This window comes from Pimephales promelas, chromosome 12, assembly GCF_988280905.1.
Source record: "Pimephales promelas chromosome 12, fPimPro1.hap1.1, whole genome shotgun sequence".
NCBI lineage: Eukaryota > Metazoa > Chordata > Actinopteri > Cypriniformes > Leuciscidae > Pimephales > Pimephales promelas.
Window position 1 is genome coordinate 12,091,701 of NC_142780.1, and position 16,671 is coordinate 12,108,371.

The following is a 16,671-nucleotide window of genomic DNA, read 5'->3' on the forward strand; positions in this document are numbered from 1 at the left end:
GAATGTTTCCTGTGATAGGTAGGTTTAGGGGTAGGGTTAGTGTAAGGGGATAGAATATACAGTTTGTACAGTATAAAAACCATTACGTCTATGGAGAGTCCACACAACGGTAGTAAGCCTTGCTCACAGAATCTAGTCCATAATCTACTTGTTTGGTAAAATTGCTAATTATTGTATGTTAATATTGCCAACTGAAGGCACCCAAATGAGGAGGACCTACCAGATAGGTGTTCATTTCCGTTTCCAGCTGAACTTGTTCCAGCAGGGGGAGCTCTTTATCCCCCATCAGCCTCCTCATCCTCTTGTGTACCTTCTTGTTCCTCCTCCTCTGCAGCCAGTATGGCAGGAAGGCCTCCATCACTTGATTCAGGATTTGAGAGGTGATGAGCAGAGTGGCCAAACTCTGAAGATCCACACACAAGCAAGAGGCAAAGTTACATGCATTTAAAACTGTAATGCAACTTGTAAATCATAGGTTGTTATTAAGTCATTCGACTTCACTCGATGCATTGTTTGTCGATGCAGCGGAGCTCTGAAATACTCACCTGTCTAAGAAGCACCATATCTTGCATGACAAAGGCAATATAGAAGAGAGAGGCAAAGCAGTTTACGAAGTTAAACTGGAAACAGACAACAACAAATCCAATAATTAAGACTAAATTTGCACTTTCTTTTTTTATTTTATTCCCACACCCAAAGCATATGCACTACTTTTACTTTCATTTAAATGTAATCATATAGGATTACTTTTTTCATATTTCCGGGCCTGAAAATCACGATTTTAAAATTAGTGGGAATATTGCAAGCATAAATCCAGAGGTGAAATTTCAATGAATGAAATAGTAAAACATGCAGTAATAAGACTACATGACGAATAAAAACTTGAAAGCATACCACCAAAACCTTCAGCACGAGGTGATTTTGAAATGATGACTCCAATCTGTGGTTTTCTGAACAACAAAATACATGAAAGGGGATTTACCTTCATGTTGAAAAGAAACAATTTTATTTCAAGAGTTAAAAAATATATATATTAAGAGTGAGGCATTAATAGTATTTACATGAAAGCATGGATAAGTCACAAAAAATATAATTTAGACAAGGGGCAAACTTCCTCAGCAAACTTTCAAAAAGGCAGCGGGAGGACTTGAAAGTATTTAAATTAATAAATAATTAATTAAAATGTATGTATTATATATTAATATAATAGGCAATCTATATAATGTCTTACATATTACAATAAAATAACACAACATGGGGAATCATGGTTATTTAATGTAAAATATTAAATAAATTAACCGTGTTATCAATTAAATTCAATATATAAACCGAAAAAAAGTTTTGCAAACAGCTTTGTCATAATTAAAGCAGAAATTTTGGAAATATCTTAATGTATATGGAGGGGAGGGGGCTTCAAATTAAAAATGTAACTTCCTATGTTGTTATTGCAACTTTATATCTCACAGTGTGATTTTATTTCAGATTTTAAACGTCGTCACATATTGTTTAACTTTGAGGCAGAAACGGGCTTACTTAAGATAGTTTAAACATACCCAAGATAGATTACAAAACAGCATTCAACTATAATTGAGCCAAGATACAACTCTGAAAAGAAGATAACCCTGTATTTTAATGGTCCACTTTAGATATTTTACTAACTATAAGCAACTACATGTCAACTAGCAGTCATTAGAGTATTAATAGACGGTCTCCTAAATATCTGCTTACACTTTATTTTAAAGCTTGCCAACACACATTCTACTGACTATAAGTAATTTGGCAACTACATATCAACTTATTCTGCTAACCTGAATGCTAAAGGCCCAGATCAGCCCGTTCTCATCCCAAGACGTCATCTAACTGACGCTTTTGACCATACGTCAACATCCGACGCTTTTTTCCGACGCCCTACCCCAGACATAAACCTACCCGCGTCATCTAACTGACGCTAAAGGTAAAGCATCAGTTAGATGACGCCCTAGGATAGCATCATTTAAATGACATTAAAGGGTGCCCTAAAACATCGGATGTTGACATATGGTCAAAAGCGTCAGTTAGATGACGTCTTGGGATGAGAATGTGTTGCCCATATATACTCACTGCGAAATACTTTTTTCGTTTGAAATACCTTTGCAGCGGTATAGTGTTAGTGAATATCCTGACACCGCCAACGCTGTAGAGAGCGGCGTTTAGATGAATATGCAAATATGTGCTGTGCAGTTTCCTTTCAATAACAAAAAACACACACAACAAAAAAGACAGCAGTGAGAAAACAGCAGTTAAAGGTGCAGTGTGTAATTTTTAGAGGCATCTAGTGGCGAGGTTACGAATTGCAACCAACAGAAGTTACGGTGGCCGTCAGGAAAAGATGTTTTCGTTTGAGACGGCAGAGAGTAGCCAGTTAGGTTTCTTTACTCTGATAAACTAAAAAATGATGCTTACCTAATTAGTCAGTAAAACGATATGTTATTGCGAATATTCTTGTTACTTGTTCATTATTGTGTCAGTGTTTTATTCGCTTACTTTCTTTGCACGAAGAACAACATAGAGACGAAACACGCTCTGTAGTAGTTTGTCCTTCTAGGGCTACTGTAGAAACATGTCGGCGCAAAATGGCTATTTTGATGTAAGGGGACTCGCGGTGTAAATAGATAGAAATGGCTCATTCTAAGGTAATAAAAACATAGCAGATCATTATGTAAGGTCTTTATACACCACTCAAAACATAGTTATGGAAAAGATATTGCATTTCTGTCAACAGATCCTCCTAAATATTACACAATGCACCTTTAAGAAAACATCTGATAATAGCGATAATAGCAGTACTCCAGTAAAGTCACGTAACGTTTAGTTATATACCACTTTATACAATAGATTTTTAAACCAAGCATCTTTACAGTATTAAACATGAAAAAGTGTCAGTATCTCTTTCAATTAGAAATAGAAAACAATTTCTTTTTTACCATAAAGTGACTCTCTAGTGTGTTTTTACTCGATACCTTAACACCTAGCCCTAACCTACTTGACATGTAGTTTCAAAGTTACTTATAGTTAGTAAAATGTCTAAAGTGGGCCATTGAGATAAAGTGTAACAGAAGATGATAAAAAAGAAGGAAAGAAAGAAAAAAAGAAAGAATTTCAGGCTCACCCCAGTTTGTGAGAAACTCAGCAGCATAGCGATACAATAAGTTCATGATCTCAATGACCACGGCGTAGATGATACTGGGAACAAACATCAGAATGCCGGACGCAAAGTTCGGATTTTCAGTGTATATACTTATGGCCCAGTTCTCCATGTCAAAGTAAACCATCATCACGTAAAAGGACAGATAAAGGCACAGCAGAACGAAAGGAACCGACACCAAGTATATCCTCAACTGCCGCCTGTCAAGGGAAAACAAACACTGTCAAGAACACTTTCCATATTTATCATGCTTGTATTTGTTTGATATTGATTTAGAAAATGCAGTTCTATGTATTATTATTATTGCATTTTAAAGGCCTGATACATGGAAACCAGATTTTGGTGTTAACCAAAGTATAAAAGATGTGCTTTTCGTCTGCCAAAACATGACAATATTTAAAAAAATTTGTACTTGGAGCTAGGGTAGACTGGTTCCTCTCGCCCCGTGACTGGATTAAACCCCAGAGCTCCATGAAATCCAGGCCTCGGTTCTTCAAATGCTTTCTTGCGGCTCAGCGTTCCCCATCCGTACGCTAACGTAGCGCTGCATCTCTTCCACACTTCCAGGAAAACCGTAGACCAAACCAGGTTGAAGACAGCAAACAGCACGTACTTGTCATAGTCCTCCCAGTCAAAGAGGTAGTAAGGGATACCAATGAGGGCCATGGGTACCAAGGCAAATGTGAAATACTCCAGAAATCCAAAGTAGAGCGCCAGACCCTCACCAAAGTAACATCTGATGTCATCTACATTATGGAGGACACAACGAGAACATCAATGAATATAGCAGTGCATTGCGGTTTCAATGCAATTGGTTGATGATCTAAAACACCAGTTTTTAAAGCTACACTGTGTGATTTTTACCCCCATCTAGCGGTGAAAAGGTATATGACCATCCAGTGAATATTAGTTTCTGTTCCTCTCAATTCTGATTTCGTTTTAACTCCTACAGTGGCCAATGTAGTCCAAGATTAACATGGCTTCCAGTTCGACCTCGTCCATGAGTGTTAACTCAAACGTAAACGTGAAAGGCGAAGCTTGAATTAACGGGTATGTCCCTCTTTGGCTAATGTACTTTCAAGATAGCGGGGCAACATGGCGACCGGCATTAGAACCCCTTACCCGTATGTATTTTCAATGGCATATTATACACTCACGAGAATACTTTATTACTTGAACGAAGTAAATATTCATTAATGAGCACATATATTTTTGAAAGAACTAAATGTTTTTAGCTAAGAATAAACTAAAAGAGTTACACAGTGTAGCTTTAAGATGGAATTATACTTTACATTTGAATTACACAAGCAACAATATTCAATGGATTATCACAATAATTCAAGAGAAGCAAAAGTATATAGAACAGCTATAAATCACACACACACACACACACACACATCAGCTGTACTTATATAAGCGAAATTCTTTTCACAGTAAGTTGTATCAAGAAACTGATATAAAGGCTGGAGTAGGGTTTAAAGTTCATGCTGCGAGCGCACAGACAGAGTGACTCACCCAGTGGCTGGAAGGATAGTCTGATCTTTTGGTACCATGAGAACGAGAGTCTCTTAAGGTCTTCTTTGCTATGGAGAGGGAAATACTGGACTAGGACACCTTTGGATTGCAATCTCCGCACTGAAAAAGAGTTAACCATCAATATGACACATGTTTAAAATAATGACCTCCCAATGAGGTGATGTCAGTGGCTTAAAAATGACATTTTAAGGGGAGGGTTTTCCAAAACCATGGGAGCAGCCATGTTGAGATCACATGATCTGCCAAATACTGCTCGCTCATTTCAACACTATCAGGAACTTTCAAATGCATAATAAAATAATCATACGTGCTAAATAGATTGGGTTGCTCCACAATATCAGTAGTTAGCCAAAATGTTTTCTTTTCTGTCATATGATGCATCCACACCCTTGGGTGGCAGTATAACGTCAAACCATGTGTCAAATCAGAATGAAAAAAAATAAAGAATTACTTAAAATAATTAAAGAATTATTAAAAATACCGATATTTATATTTCCCTAATTGAATAATATATCTGAATTTCAACTTTGAATCAAGTAAATAAAGAGGTAATTCAACACATTTGCATCAATAATATCAAATGTAATTCGTTATAAGCATTTTCACCACCCTCCCCTTAAAAATAAAAAAGGTTGAGCAACTTACATTTTGATTAAAGATTATGAGGATCAACAATTTGTAAGAAGATAAATAACACCTAGAACATGTAAAAAGGTTGATTTTGTCAGAGGTAATGTTGTAAAGTTGTTAGGGCATTTTAACAGGAACAAAAATTACACAGCAGATTTAATGTTTTAGCATACCTCCTGTAGGGCTGCAATTTTTATCGAAATAAAACCCAAACTGTGATAAGGCTTAGTGTGAATATCAAATCGGTAAGGTCTTAATAATACATATATGTGCTGCGTATTTCAGAGTGAGGTGCAGCGCTCAAATTGCTTTGTGTGGTTTTCCATCAAAATAAAATGGTTTAACATCGGAAATTAAAATCAACACATCCATAAATATTAGTATTGTATTTTTTCTTAAATACAATTTTTAGAGCAGTAAAATATTACAATAGTTATTATTAATATATTGTATAGCCACATTGATATATAATATATTTGGATAAAAATGTGCAGCCCTACAAACAAGAACAGCAAACCTGGATCACATTTTAAAACCACAGATGCAATTTCTAATCAGAGAAAAAGCCCAAAGTTACCTTTTTAATCTAGTGCAATAGGTAATACAAAAAAAAAAAAAAACAAAAAAAAAAAAACACTTACCAACTGATTTTCCAGGGTAGAGCTTAAGCTTAGGGTATCCTGGAACGTGCTCTTCATTCTTAGCCCTAAGCGTATCCAACTCATGTTTGATAATGTATTGACACTCCGCATCACTGAGAAAAGCTTGACCATCTCCTATGAGCACAACACAACAGTGTTATAGAGTAAACAGGACCAAATCTACGTAAAGCCTATGTGAGGAACTAATGCAGCCGAAATCCCCAAAAATGCTTTCTTAAAGGGTCACTTCACCTCTGGAAAGATGAATGTGTATTTAAAATGGGTCATTTATGTAGAAGAAATGTGAAATTATTTTTGAATTTGGAGCTTTCTAGACTGAGAAAAGACAGAAAATGTATTTTTGGCTTATGTGGATGAAAGACAACAACTCCCAGAATGCACTTGCTTCACTGCCCTAGGAGTGCCTACCGGTAACCGCGCAGTAGGTAAAAAACAAGTCTAGGCCACTAGTGAGTGTCCGTGATGAGTCTGCCCGAAAATGTGTTTCGAGATCGGCCAAAATGTCCGGGATTCGGCTTTTGCGTTCTACAGTCGCCATTCATCATGTTTACTGTGGCGAGCGGGACGAGTGAGGGCCGTGTGGAGAACGACGCGAGGCCGGTGGCGTGAGTACCGATGATCGACAGCTGTGAGACATAAGTTACCGGTCTCATATCTCTCACGGAGGAGCGGGAATTTTCTCAGCAATGTTAAAACGCACATCAACCGATTACTTGTTTAGCCTTCATGTAAACACTACATTCAGATTCACCAATCAGAATGAATTCAGTTAGATTGAAACAAAAGCTGTGCATGTAAACAATGAATGGCCACAGCAGAAAGCAAAAGCTGAATCCTGGACATTGACGGCCGGACATGTCCGGGAAAAAGAGGATGGTAACCCCTAAAGTTACTACTCAGCTTTCTCCACAGAACAAGAGCCAGCTAGCTTAGCTTCCAAAAAAGATGGCTGACACTATGTGTAATCCCAATCCTCCATAATGCATCCATCTGTGTGTTCAGCTTCGTCCATATTTTCCAAAAAGCTCCAAGCACTGATCTGTGATTGGTCTGTTAGAGCATTAGGTCCAACCCCCTATGGGCGGGTTTGAAAGTGAGATCTAGTGCTTGTAGTCTTTTCAGAAATCCCCCCTCTTACACTTTCTCCTACAATGACGTAAAATGACGATTTTTGCGTCATTGTAGGAGGAAGTGAAAAAGGTAATTAGCCGATTTCTCTCGTCTCAGGGGAAACTGAGAGAGTGTTGCACGACCATTCAGTATAACTGTGTTTCTAACAATGGCAAGCTTAATGCAAATGGGTGAAGTGACCCTTTAACATACTGTGAAAAAAAAACAATACAGCCAAACACCATCATACTCCTTATATTCAGTTATAAATGAAGCTCACCCTCAAAGTCTCTGAAGCTCTCTCTGTTGGCATAAGTGAACCCTCGCATTGTGCCATCTTGAAACTCCTTAAACAACCCAACATCCTCAGCTCCATTTAAAAGCCTCTGTAACGTGGAACCCACCACAAAGACATTTGGATTGGACTTCTGACCATCCTGAACTGGAAGAAGCACTTGATCCACCAACAACTCTGCTCCTATAAAAGAAATCGCAGTTTTAGGAACTGGGTATTTCCCAAGGTCAATGTCCTGATAAATGACACACATGTATAAAACTAACATCGTTCAGTGTTAGAAAGAAAACTACATGTGATGACATTTAAAATCTAGTTGTACCATGTTCTTACATAATGTACTTTATCTGTATCCATGTTGGTTTTGAAATATTTTAATAAATTTTCAAGAAATGTTTCAATTTAATTACTTTTAAAAAGTGTCATGTCGTGTAACCATCAAGTAAAAAAAAAAGTATAGAATATATATTTTCCTTACACCTTCAATACAGGATTAAATATATTTTTCAAGGAAAAAGTATTTCAACAAATACCAATTCTTAACAATATCAATTATTAATTTATAGATATCGATACGCCGTCATAAAAATAAACATTTTCTGATATTTTGAGAATTATTGACCTTGATACACATTTGCGTTTATTCATTTATCCATACAAATAAGAAAGATCACAAGCAATTTCTCATATGGTCAACAATTTTCATTACACACACTGACAAGTTTAGTAAAAATTGAATTTAGTAAACAAGACAGAACAGAGGTGAAATACAGAAAGGAAAAGAAAGACGATGAAAAGTTTGTGTCGAAATTGGGTCGAGGTTGGCAGCTCATTCCACCAGAGAACAGAATCGTTTCCTGTTTTATGCTTTTTTTTTGGCTGCACCACATGATTTTAATGTTGCAGGCAAAAGGTTGTGAAATATTATAGCCTAGCTAGTGGCTATTTTGATTATTAATATTAATAATAATAAGCAAAACTAATCTTTTAAGGAATTAGTTATCAGAACAGTTGCATCACCCCGAGATATTTAACTGTATGCCCAAAATACAGAATTTTAATACAGAAATTGAATTGTAAACTTGCTCAAAGAATTTTTATATATATATATATATATATATATATATATATATATATATATATATATATAAACGAGCATAATGTCACTGAACCATCATCAGTTCTTAATTTCCATATAAAACCACCTCATGTAACTGGTTTCTAGTATTTAAACGTTACGGCTTTACTTTATCGTTTACCGCTTGGTATTAACTTTAATTAAGTTGAATACCAATTAAATAGAGAACTTGTAATAATATCTATTTAACATTGTAATGTCAGACTATTTTAGTTAACAAATAGAGCATTGAGCAGTTCATATGCTACTAGTGTTTATCAGTACCAAGTGTGTATGCAAGCACTATGTATGAAGCAACTTCAAAAGAGAAGCATGTGTGTTTCCTCCACGGGCAGAATCTGATATATCTGTGAGCTCTGTGAAGAGCAGGGTTCACATTTGGTGGGTCACAGTGGTTGAGTAACACTGACAGAGGCCCAAAGGAAATGGACTTAAATCACAGACAACTTCAGAAGGCAAGCAGATATTTCAGAAAATGTTCAGTTCCTGTCAACCTCTATCCCTAGATGTAACATGCCAAGGGTCTCACCTCCATTTTGCTGCTTGTCTCTGATCCTGTTTAGTAACCAAGTGATGGCCTCTGCTTTAGTGTCATCAGCCAGCTCCAGGACCACCAGAGGGGTGAACGAAGAGACATCACTGTCAGAAAACGACAAGCCGAGATGCATTTTTTCCTGATCCCTGTGTTATACACAGACCAAGAGAAGCAAGGGGCAAAAAATATATATAAATAAAACATATCACTTTCCTCAAGATTCAGATGCAGAATATACAGCACAAGAAACACCACACATTTCTGACGGTGAAGATCGAGACTTATTTGCACACTTAACTGCTTATGGAAATATTTTCCTGCTACTCATGCAAATAGGTCATTCGAACAATTTGGTGTGCAATAAAAGGCATGTCATCATGTTAAACACATTACATCCTGTATTGCTTGATGGTGGTGAAGAAGACATCATATAAAATTCACTGTGTGATACAACTCACTATTCCAATATCCTCTTCCATTAAAATAGATTATATATATATATATATATATATATATATATCCATCAAAAAATCTTGAAAAAAAACTACACAAAAAAAATATATATATATATCAAACAGCATAACTACTTAACTGTAAATGTTTCTTGAGCACCATCTCTGCCAATTAGAATAATTCCTGAAGGATCATGTGACACTGAAGAACTGAAATTCAGCTTTACCACGACAGGAATAAATTACATTTAAAAATGCATTAAAATAGAAAACATTTAAAATTGTAATAATACTTCACAGTATTACTGTTTTTACTGGTCAGCATAGGAGATGCATATCCATTTTGATAGTCAAAAAAAGAAGCAATATGAAAACTGATGACAGAATAGAAAAGAAGATGCTCTAAAGGAGCTGGTGTTTGGAACTATTGCACTAGTTTGCAAATACTTATGTGAGTACACTGTTAATTCCACACAGTAAAATGTGGTCAAGCGTGGCATTGAGCAGTCGAATCCTTTTAGTATTTTGCATTATGTTTTTGTAAGTACTCCATATTTCACCTGACCAATAGCAACATACCAGTGATATTTTCATGTATTCATCACTCTGGTCTCTATTTTTTCATACAACCAGCCAACAGACCAGGGTTAGTAACTTTGCGAATGCGATAATGATCAGCTGACCAACTGTACTTTAATGTCTGTATTGTGCCTATAGTGTGTATAAAGTGTGAGAAACAATTAAATCGTCATACTAATAACTATTTGTACTATTTTTTGTAACTATTTTTTCACCAGTGTCGATTTATAAAAGTCAGCATTTAGCAATTTACTCTTGAATTCTCTTGATAAAAAAAAAAATACTAAAAATCTTTACTATATCAAGCCTAAAATTAAAATCCAATATAAATGCAAGCAAATCCACAAAAGAATGGCTTTGAAGCAAGAAATGGAAGGGTTAGGAATGGTAAAGTCACAGTCTTGACCTCAATACTATTGAAATGTGGTGGGGTGCAAGAAAACCCAAATCACACATTTAAAGGAATAGTTCAGCCAAAAAAATAAATAAATCTGTCATTAATTACTTACCCTCAAGCAAGCAAGCAACTTTAAACAAAAACATAACTTATTCAAAAGCTAAAGAAAATAAATATGTTCCCTTTCGTAGTCACTTCGAGTTACGTCAGAAGTGACGGAGATTGGGGGATTTCGCATAGAAAGCCAATCCTCTTCGAGTATTTAAACACGAGCCAATGGCATGCAATGCCTTGGGGCTGCGGAAATTTGCATAGCGTACTCCGCCCTACTCCGTGAGTATAAAAGGAGGAAGTGAACGCAACCGCAGTATGTTTTCGCTTCGGAGCCAAGAGAACCTCTTCACTCCTAAAAGCTGATTCAAGACTCTTCGAGAACGAGCGTCCTCTTCAGTGTTGGTGTGACGGCGGTACCCAGCGAGATTTTGCATTGCCTGCGATCTGAGCAGTGGTCTGCCAGACTTTGCACTTCTCCCTGGTAGCTTCAGCGCTGGAAGAGTGAATTTCTCCTTTCTCATAAAAGTGAAAGTGAAAGAGCTGCACGCGGCACGTCTTTTTAAAGATGGTTCGCCCGTGCCCTTCTGGATGTGGTAGATTTCTGTCATCATCTGATGGTCACGAACGCTGCTTTGTATGCCTGGGCATTCAGCATGCAGCAGCAGCGTTCGTGGATGACTCATGTTCCTTCTGTGGGAGCATGACCATCTCCACACTGAGGTCGAGGCTCAATGATCTCACTAGAGTGAGAGCCCCGGTCCCCCCTACTCGATCGGCTTCCTTCACGAAAGGGGGCCCGTCGACCCGGGGACCCGGCGATCTAACGGTGACGGTGTGGGATAAAGCCCCGACGATTCCTCGGGCCACACCTCCCGCCTCGGTGCGTGAGCCAGCGAGCGCTAGCTCGACTCGGTCGGTTGTCTCTTCGGCGGCACCGGCTGCTTCGAGCAGCGCTCCAGATGATGATGCGATGTCTATCACAGCATCACTAGGCGGGCTTGAGTCCTCAGGAGAGGAAGATGCGGCTGCGTTGCCCCCTTCGGGAGTGCCAGCGTTGCCCGTGTCAGATCCCGAGCTGACGGCCATGCTGTCTCGAGCCGCTGGGAGTATCGGGCTAGAATGGAAACCTCCATCCTGCCCCGATCTCTCGCGGATGGATAATTGGTATCTGGACAAAGCTGCCGCCGCAAGGCCACGGCCAACTCCAATACCTTTTTTCCCCGAGCTGCATGTGGAGTTATCGCGCTCTTGGGGGGCTCCTTTGTCCACTCGAGAGCGCGATCTCTCCCCCGCCTTTCCCCCCCTCGACGGTGGGGCCGCCCGTGGGTACACTGGGATGCCCCCGGTGGAGCGCTCTGTTGCGATGCAGCTGTGTCCACAGAGCGCCTCCACCCGTGGTCCTCCTAAGCACCCATCCAAAGCCTGTGGGTTCTCGTCTGCTATGGCGGCGCGATCCTATAGAGCGGCGGGACAGGCGGCTTCCGCTCTGCATGCTATGAGCACTTTGCAGGTCTTCCAAGCGAAGATGCTCAGAGACATGCACGAGGGCGGGACTGACTCGACGGCATTTAAAGATTTGCGGTCCGCCACTGACCTTGCTCTCCGGGCAACGAAAGTGGCCGCTCGCGCCGTCGGTCAGGTGATGGCCACTTCGGTGGTTCAGGAGCGCCATCTCTGGCTCAACCTGGCAGACACGCGGAGCGCTGAGCGGACTCGTCTGCTCGACGCTCCGCTCTCTCAGGTTGGCCTTTTCGGCGGTGCGGTCGAGGACTTCGCCCAGCAGTTCTCCACCGCCCAGAAGCAGACGGAGGCCATTAAACACATCCTGCCCCGGCGACCAGCTGCTGCCTCCACCCAGTCACCGGCGCAGGTGCCTCCCTCTGCTCGCCGCCGAGGACGCCCCCCTGCGGCTCCCCTCCCTCCCGCCCGGCCCCAGCAGCAGCCTTCACCCGGGCCCCGGCGTCGAGAAGTCCGCAGGCCGGCGTCACAGCCCCCTCAGGCCGCTCGCCCCGCTAAACGCCAGGCCAAGCGAAGATCCTGACACGGGCCGCTCAGTGACGATCTCGAGTCTTTCCCAGGAGGCGGTAGCAGGCCCCCTCCTTCCCCCAGCCGGGGGAGAATCTTTTGTTCTCAGCTCCTCGCTGCTCACCCACGGGTGGGCAGCACCCTGAACTGGTTAAAGAAAGACTTGACATCCTCACTGAGCTCACAGACTGGAGTGGGTGCGCTCGATGCCCCCGTGCGTCAGCCCACACACTCCTCTCTGTCTCTGAGGGCGCGGAAGGGTGCGTGTGTCGTCCCCGGGCTACACCAATCCCTTCCCCCTCTGTCGCCAGACCCCCGGCAGAACAGACCCCCGTGGAACACTCCGCTTTCCCTGGTCCCTTCTGTCGGGGAGCGGGCTTCGACGCATCCGAGCGGGGTAACTCCTGCACGCGTGCCAGTCGACCCGCACCGCTGCCCCTCCGGGGGGACGTCTGTGGTTCGCATGACCCCGTTGGCTCATTTCTTGGAAGCCTGGCTAGCGCCTCCCGGGATATCCCGCTGGGTCATCAGAACGATCAGATTCGGCTACGCGATTCAGTTCGCACGGTCTCCTCCCCGCTTCAGGGGAGTTCGCTCCACGATAGTTGGTGGCAATGCCCCAGTCCTGAGAGCGGAGATTGCGACCCTGCTGGCGAAGGGTGCAATCGAGACGGTCCCTCCAGCCGAGGTGAAGTCCGGGTTTTACAGCCCCTACTTCATTGTCCCCAAGAAGACCGGTGGGTTACGGCCGATCCTGGACCTGCGCATTTTGAACCGTTCTCTCCATCGACTACCGTTCAAAATGCTCACGGCCAAACGCATTTTCGAATGTGTTCGGTATCAGGATTGGTTTGCAGCGATCGACCTGAAGGACGCGTACTTCCATGTGTCCATCTTACCTCGACACAGACCGTTTCTTCGGTTTGCCTTCGAGGGCCAGGCATATCAGTACGCCATTCTCCCATTCGGGTTAGCTCTGTCCCCTCGCGTCTTCACGAAGATCGTCGAGGCAGCCCTTGTTCCCCTTCGCGAACACGGGGTTCGCATCCTGAATTATCTCGACGATTGGCTGATACTAGCACACTCTCGAGCTCAGCTTTGCGAACACAGCGACTTGGTGCTCCGGCACCTAGCCCGTTTGGGCCTTCGGGTCAACCGGGAAAAGAGCAAACTTTGCCCCGTGCAGAGGATCTCTTTTCTCGGCATGGAGATAGACTCGGTCGCCATGTCCGCGCAGCTCACGAACGAGCGCGCGCACTCACTGCTGGCTTGCCTTCGTCAGTTCGAGGGCAAGAGTGCGGTTCCACTGAAACTTTTTCAGAGGCTCCTGGGGCATATGGCATCCGCGGCCGCGGCAACGCCGCTCGGTTTGCTTCATATGAGACCGCTTCAGCTGTGGCTTCGCGATCGAGTCCCGAGGTGGGCATGGCATCGCGGCTCGCTCCGAGTCCCAGTGACTCCGGCATGCCGGCGAACCTTCTTCCCGTGGTCGAACCTCAGCTTTTTACGGACAGGTGTCCCTATTCAGCGAGTTTCCAGACATCTCGTCGTCTCCACGGATGCATCTACCACGGGTTGGGGTGCCATGTGCAATGGGCATGCAGCCGCCGGTTCCTGGACAGGAGCCCAGCGCCTCATGCACATCAATTGCCTCGAGCTGCTGGCGGTACGGCTCGCCCTGCACCGCTTCAGAGCGTTGCTCAAGGGCCAGCATGTGCTTGTCCGCTCAGACAACACTACGGCTGTAGCGTACATCAACCACCAGGGGGGTCTACGCTCGCGCCAGTTGTCGCAGCTCGCCCGCCACCTCTTGATATGGAGTCAGAAGCACCTGAGGTCCCTTCGTGCAGTTTACATTCCTGGAGACCGGAACTGGGCAGCCGACGAGCTGTCTCGGGTCCGTCCCATCTCCGGCGAATGGCGACTCCATCCCCAGTCGGTCCAGCTGATCTGGAAAGAGTTCGGGGAGGCACAGATAGATCTGTTCGCCTCTCGGGACTCAGCCCACTGCGCCCAGTTTTATTCTCTGACCTGGGGCTCTCTCGGTTCGGATGCGCTGGCGCACAGCTGGCCACGGGGCCCACGCAAGTATGCGTTTCCCCCAGTGAGCCTCCTTGCACGGGTGTTGTGCAAGATCAAGGAGGACGAGGAGCAGGTCTTGCTGGTAGCCCCCTACTGGCCCACCAAGACGTGGTTCTCCGATCTCATGCTCCTCGCGACAGCACCTCCTTGGCCTATTCCTCTGAGACAAGACCTACTCTCTCAGAGACGGGGCACTCTATGGCACCCTCGTCCCGATCTTTGGAGGCTGCACGTGTGGCTCCTGGACGGGACGAGGAGGGTTTGAGTTCGCTGCCACCTGCGGTGGCGGCAACCATCACTTCCGCAAGAGCGTCGTCCACGAGACACCTTTATGCGTTGAAGTGGAACCTCTTCGTCAGCTGGTGTTCTTCTCGCGGAGAAGACCCCCGGAGATGTCCGGTCAGTGTCGTGCTTTCCTTCCTGCAAGAAGGGTTGGAGCGCAGGCTGTCGCCCTCCACCCTTAAAGTTTACGTCGCGGCCATTGCCGCTTCTCATGAAGCAGTGGAAGGTAAGTCCTTAGGGAAGCACGACCTGGTCATCAGGTTCCTGAGGGGAGCGAGGAGGCTGCATCCGCCTCGTCCTCCCCTCGTACCCTCTTGGGACCTCTCAGTAGTTTTAAGTGCTCTGCAGAGGCATCCCTTTGAGCCTTTGCAATCAGTAGAGTTAAAGTTTCTGTCCATGAAGACAGCACTCCTGGTTGCATTGGCCTCCATCAAGAGGGTGGGGGACCTGCACGCATTCTCCGTTGACGAAGCGTGCCTGGAGTTCGGGCCGGCTTACTCTCACGTGATCCTGAGACCCCGGCCTGGATATGTGCCCAAGGTTCCCACCACTCCCTTCCGGGACCAGGTGGTGAACCTGCAAGCGCTGCCCCTGGAGGAGGCAGACCCAGCCTTGGCACTGCTCTGTCCGGTACGTGCTCTCCGCACCTATGTCGACAGAACGCAGTGTTTCAGGACCTCAGACCAGCTTTTTGTCTGTTATGGAGGGAGCCAGAAGGGAAGGGCTCTCTCAAAGCAACGGCTGTCCCACTGGATTGTGGATGCCATTGCTTTGTCTTACCAGCAGCAAGGCCGTCCGTGTCCCCTTGGTGTGACGGCCCATTCCACTCGGAGTGTGGCCTCCTCTTGGGCTTTAGCGCACGGCGCCTCGCTAACAGACATCTGCAGAGCTGCAGGCTGGGCGACACCCAACACCTTCGCCAGATTCTATAATCTGCGAATTGAGCCAGTGTCCTCTCTCGTACTCGTTCCGGCCGGTACTGGACCCGCTCAGGTGTCTTCGCTTGCTCGCCACTCCACTCCCCGGACTGGATAAGTGCGATTTTTCTCAGTTCTTCCATTGAAGACTCGAGTCCTCCAGCACCGACGATGCGGGCTCCACTGCTGTCGCTCTGGATGCTAGCTAGGTGCCTCCATGCGTACGGTTCCCCCCTGGTAACCGTCTCATGTGTATTATCCACTGTGAGACTCTCTGAGCATGTGTCTTCCCTTGGCAAGCCATCTGCCAACCCTGGAGTTTAAAACTTGCCACCTTCTGCTGGTACTCCAGTTTTCCATATGTGTTCTATACCATATGAGTATTCTTAAGTCCTCCCTCTGGCAGGCATCTGGTAACATGTCCCCTCCGGGATATGTTTCCCAGTGTACCTTGGTAATCCTGTGTCAAAGTAGATCCCAAAAAAAAAAAAAAAAGAAAAGTGGGGTTCAGATTTTCGCAGGGCACTGGAAGACAGCTTGAAGCGTGATGGCACTTCTGACGTAACTCGAAGTGACTACGAAAGGGAACGTCTCGGTTACGTATGTAACCCTCGTTCCCTGAGTAGGGAACGGAGACGTTACGTCTCCCTGCCACTTCTGCTGTATCGCTGGGTAGATGCCGAGTTCAGTCTTGGCTCCTTAGCGAAGACATACTGCGGTTGCGTTCACTTCCTCCTTTTATACTCACGGAGTAGGGCGGACTACGCTATGCAAATTTCCGCAGCCCCAAGGC

At 44.2% G+C, this 16,671-nt stretch overlaps 1 protein-coding gene across 1 annotated transcript in view; it reads right to left on the reverse strand.

Moving 5' to 3' along the window:
• Positions 1 to 16,671, reverse strand: part of ano10a (anoctamin 10a) — a 59,338-nt gene that overhangs the window by 39,777 nt on the left and 2,890 nt on the right. Inside the window, exons 2-10 of the mRNA XM_039694492.2 lie at positions 9,085 to 9,236; positions 7,403 to 7,600; positions 5,992 to 6,126; positions 4,700 to 4,819; positions 3,597 to 3,930; positions 3,149 to 3,384; positions 895 to 950; positions 546 to 620; positions 221 to 403 (exon numbers count right to left, since the gene is read on the reverse strand). Coding sequence (XP_039550426.1) covers positions 221 to 403; positions 546 to 620; positions 895 to 950; positions 3,149 to 3,384; positions 3,597 to 3,930; positions 4,700 to 4,819; positions 5,992 to 6,126; positions 7,403 to 7,600; positions 9,085 to 9,223 — 1,476 coding nt within the window. The 5' untranslated portion in view covers positions 9,224 to 9,236. The remainder of the gene's footprint in view (positions 1 to 220; positions 404 to 545; positions 621 to 894; positions 951 to 3,148; positions 3,385 to 3,596; positions 3,931 to 4,699; positions 4,820 to 5,991; positions 6,127 to 7,402; positions 7,601 to 9,084; positions 9,237 to 16,671) is intronic.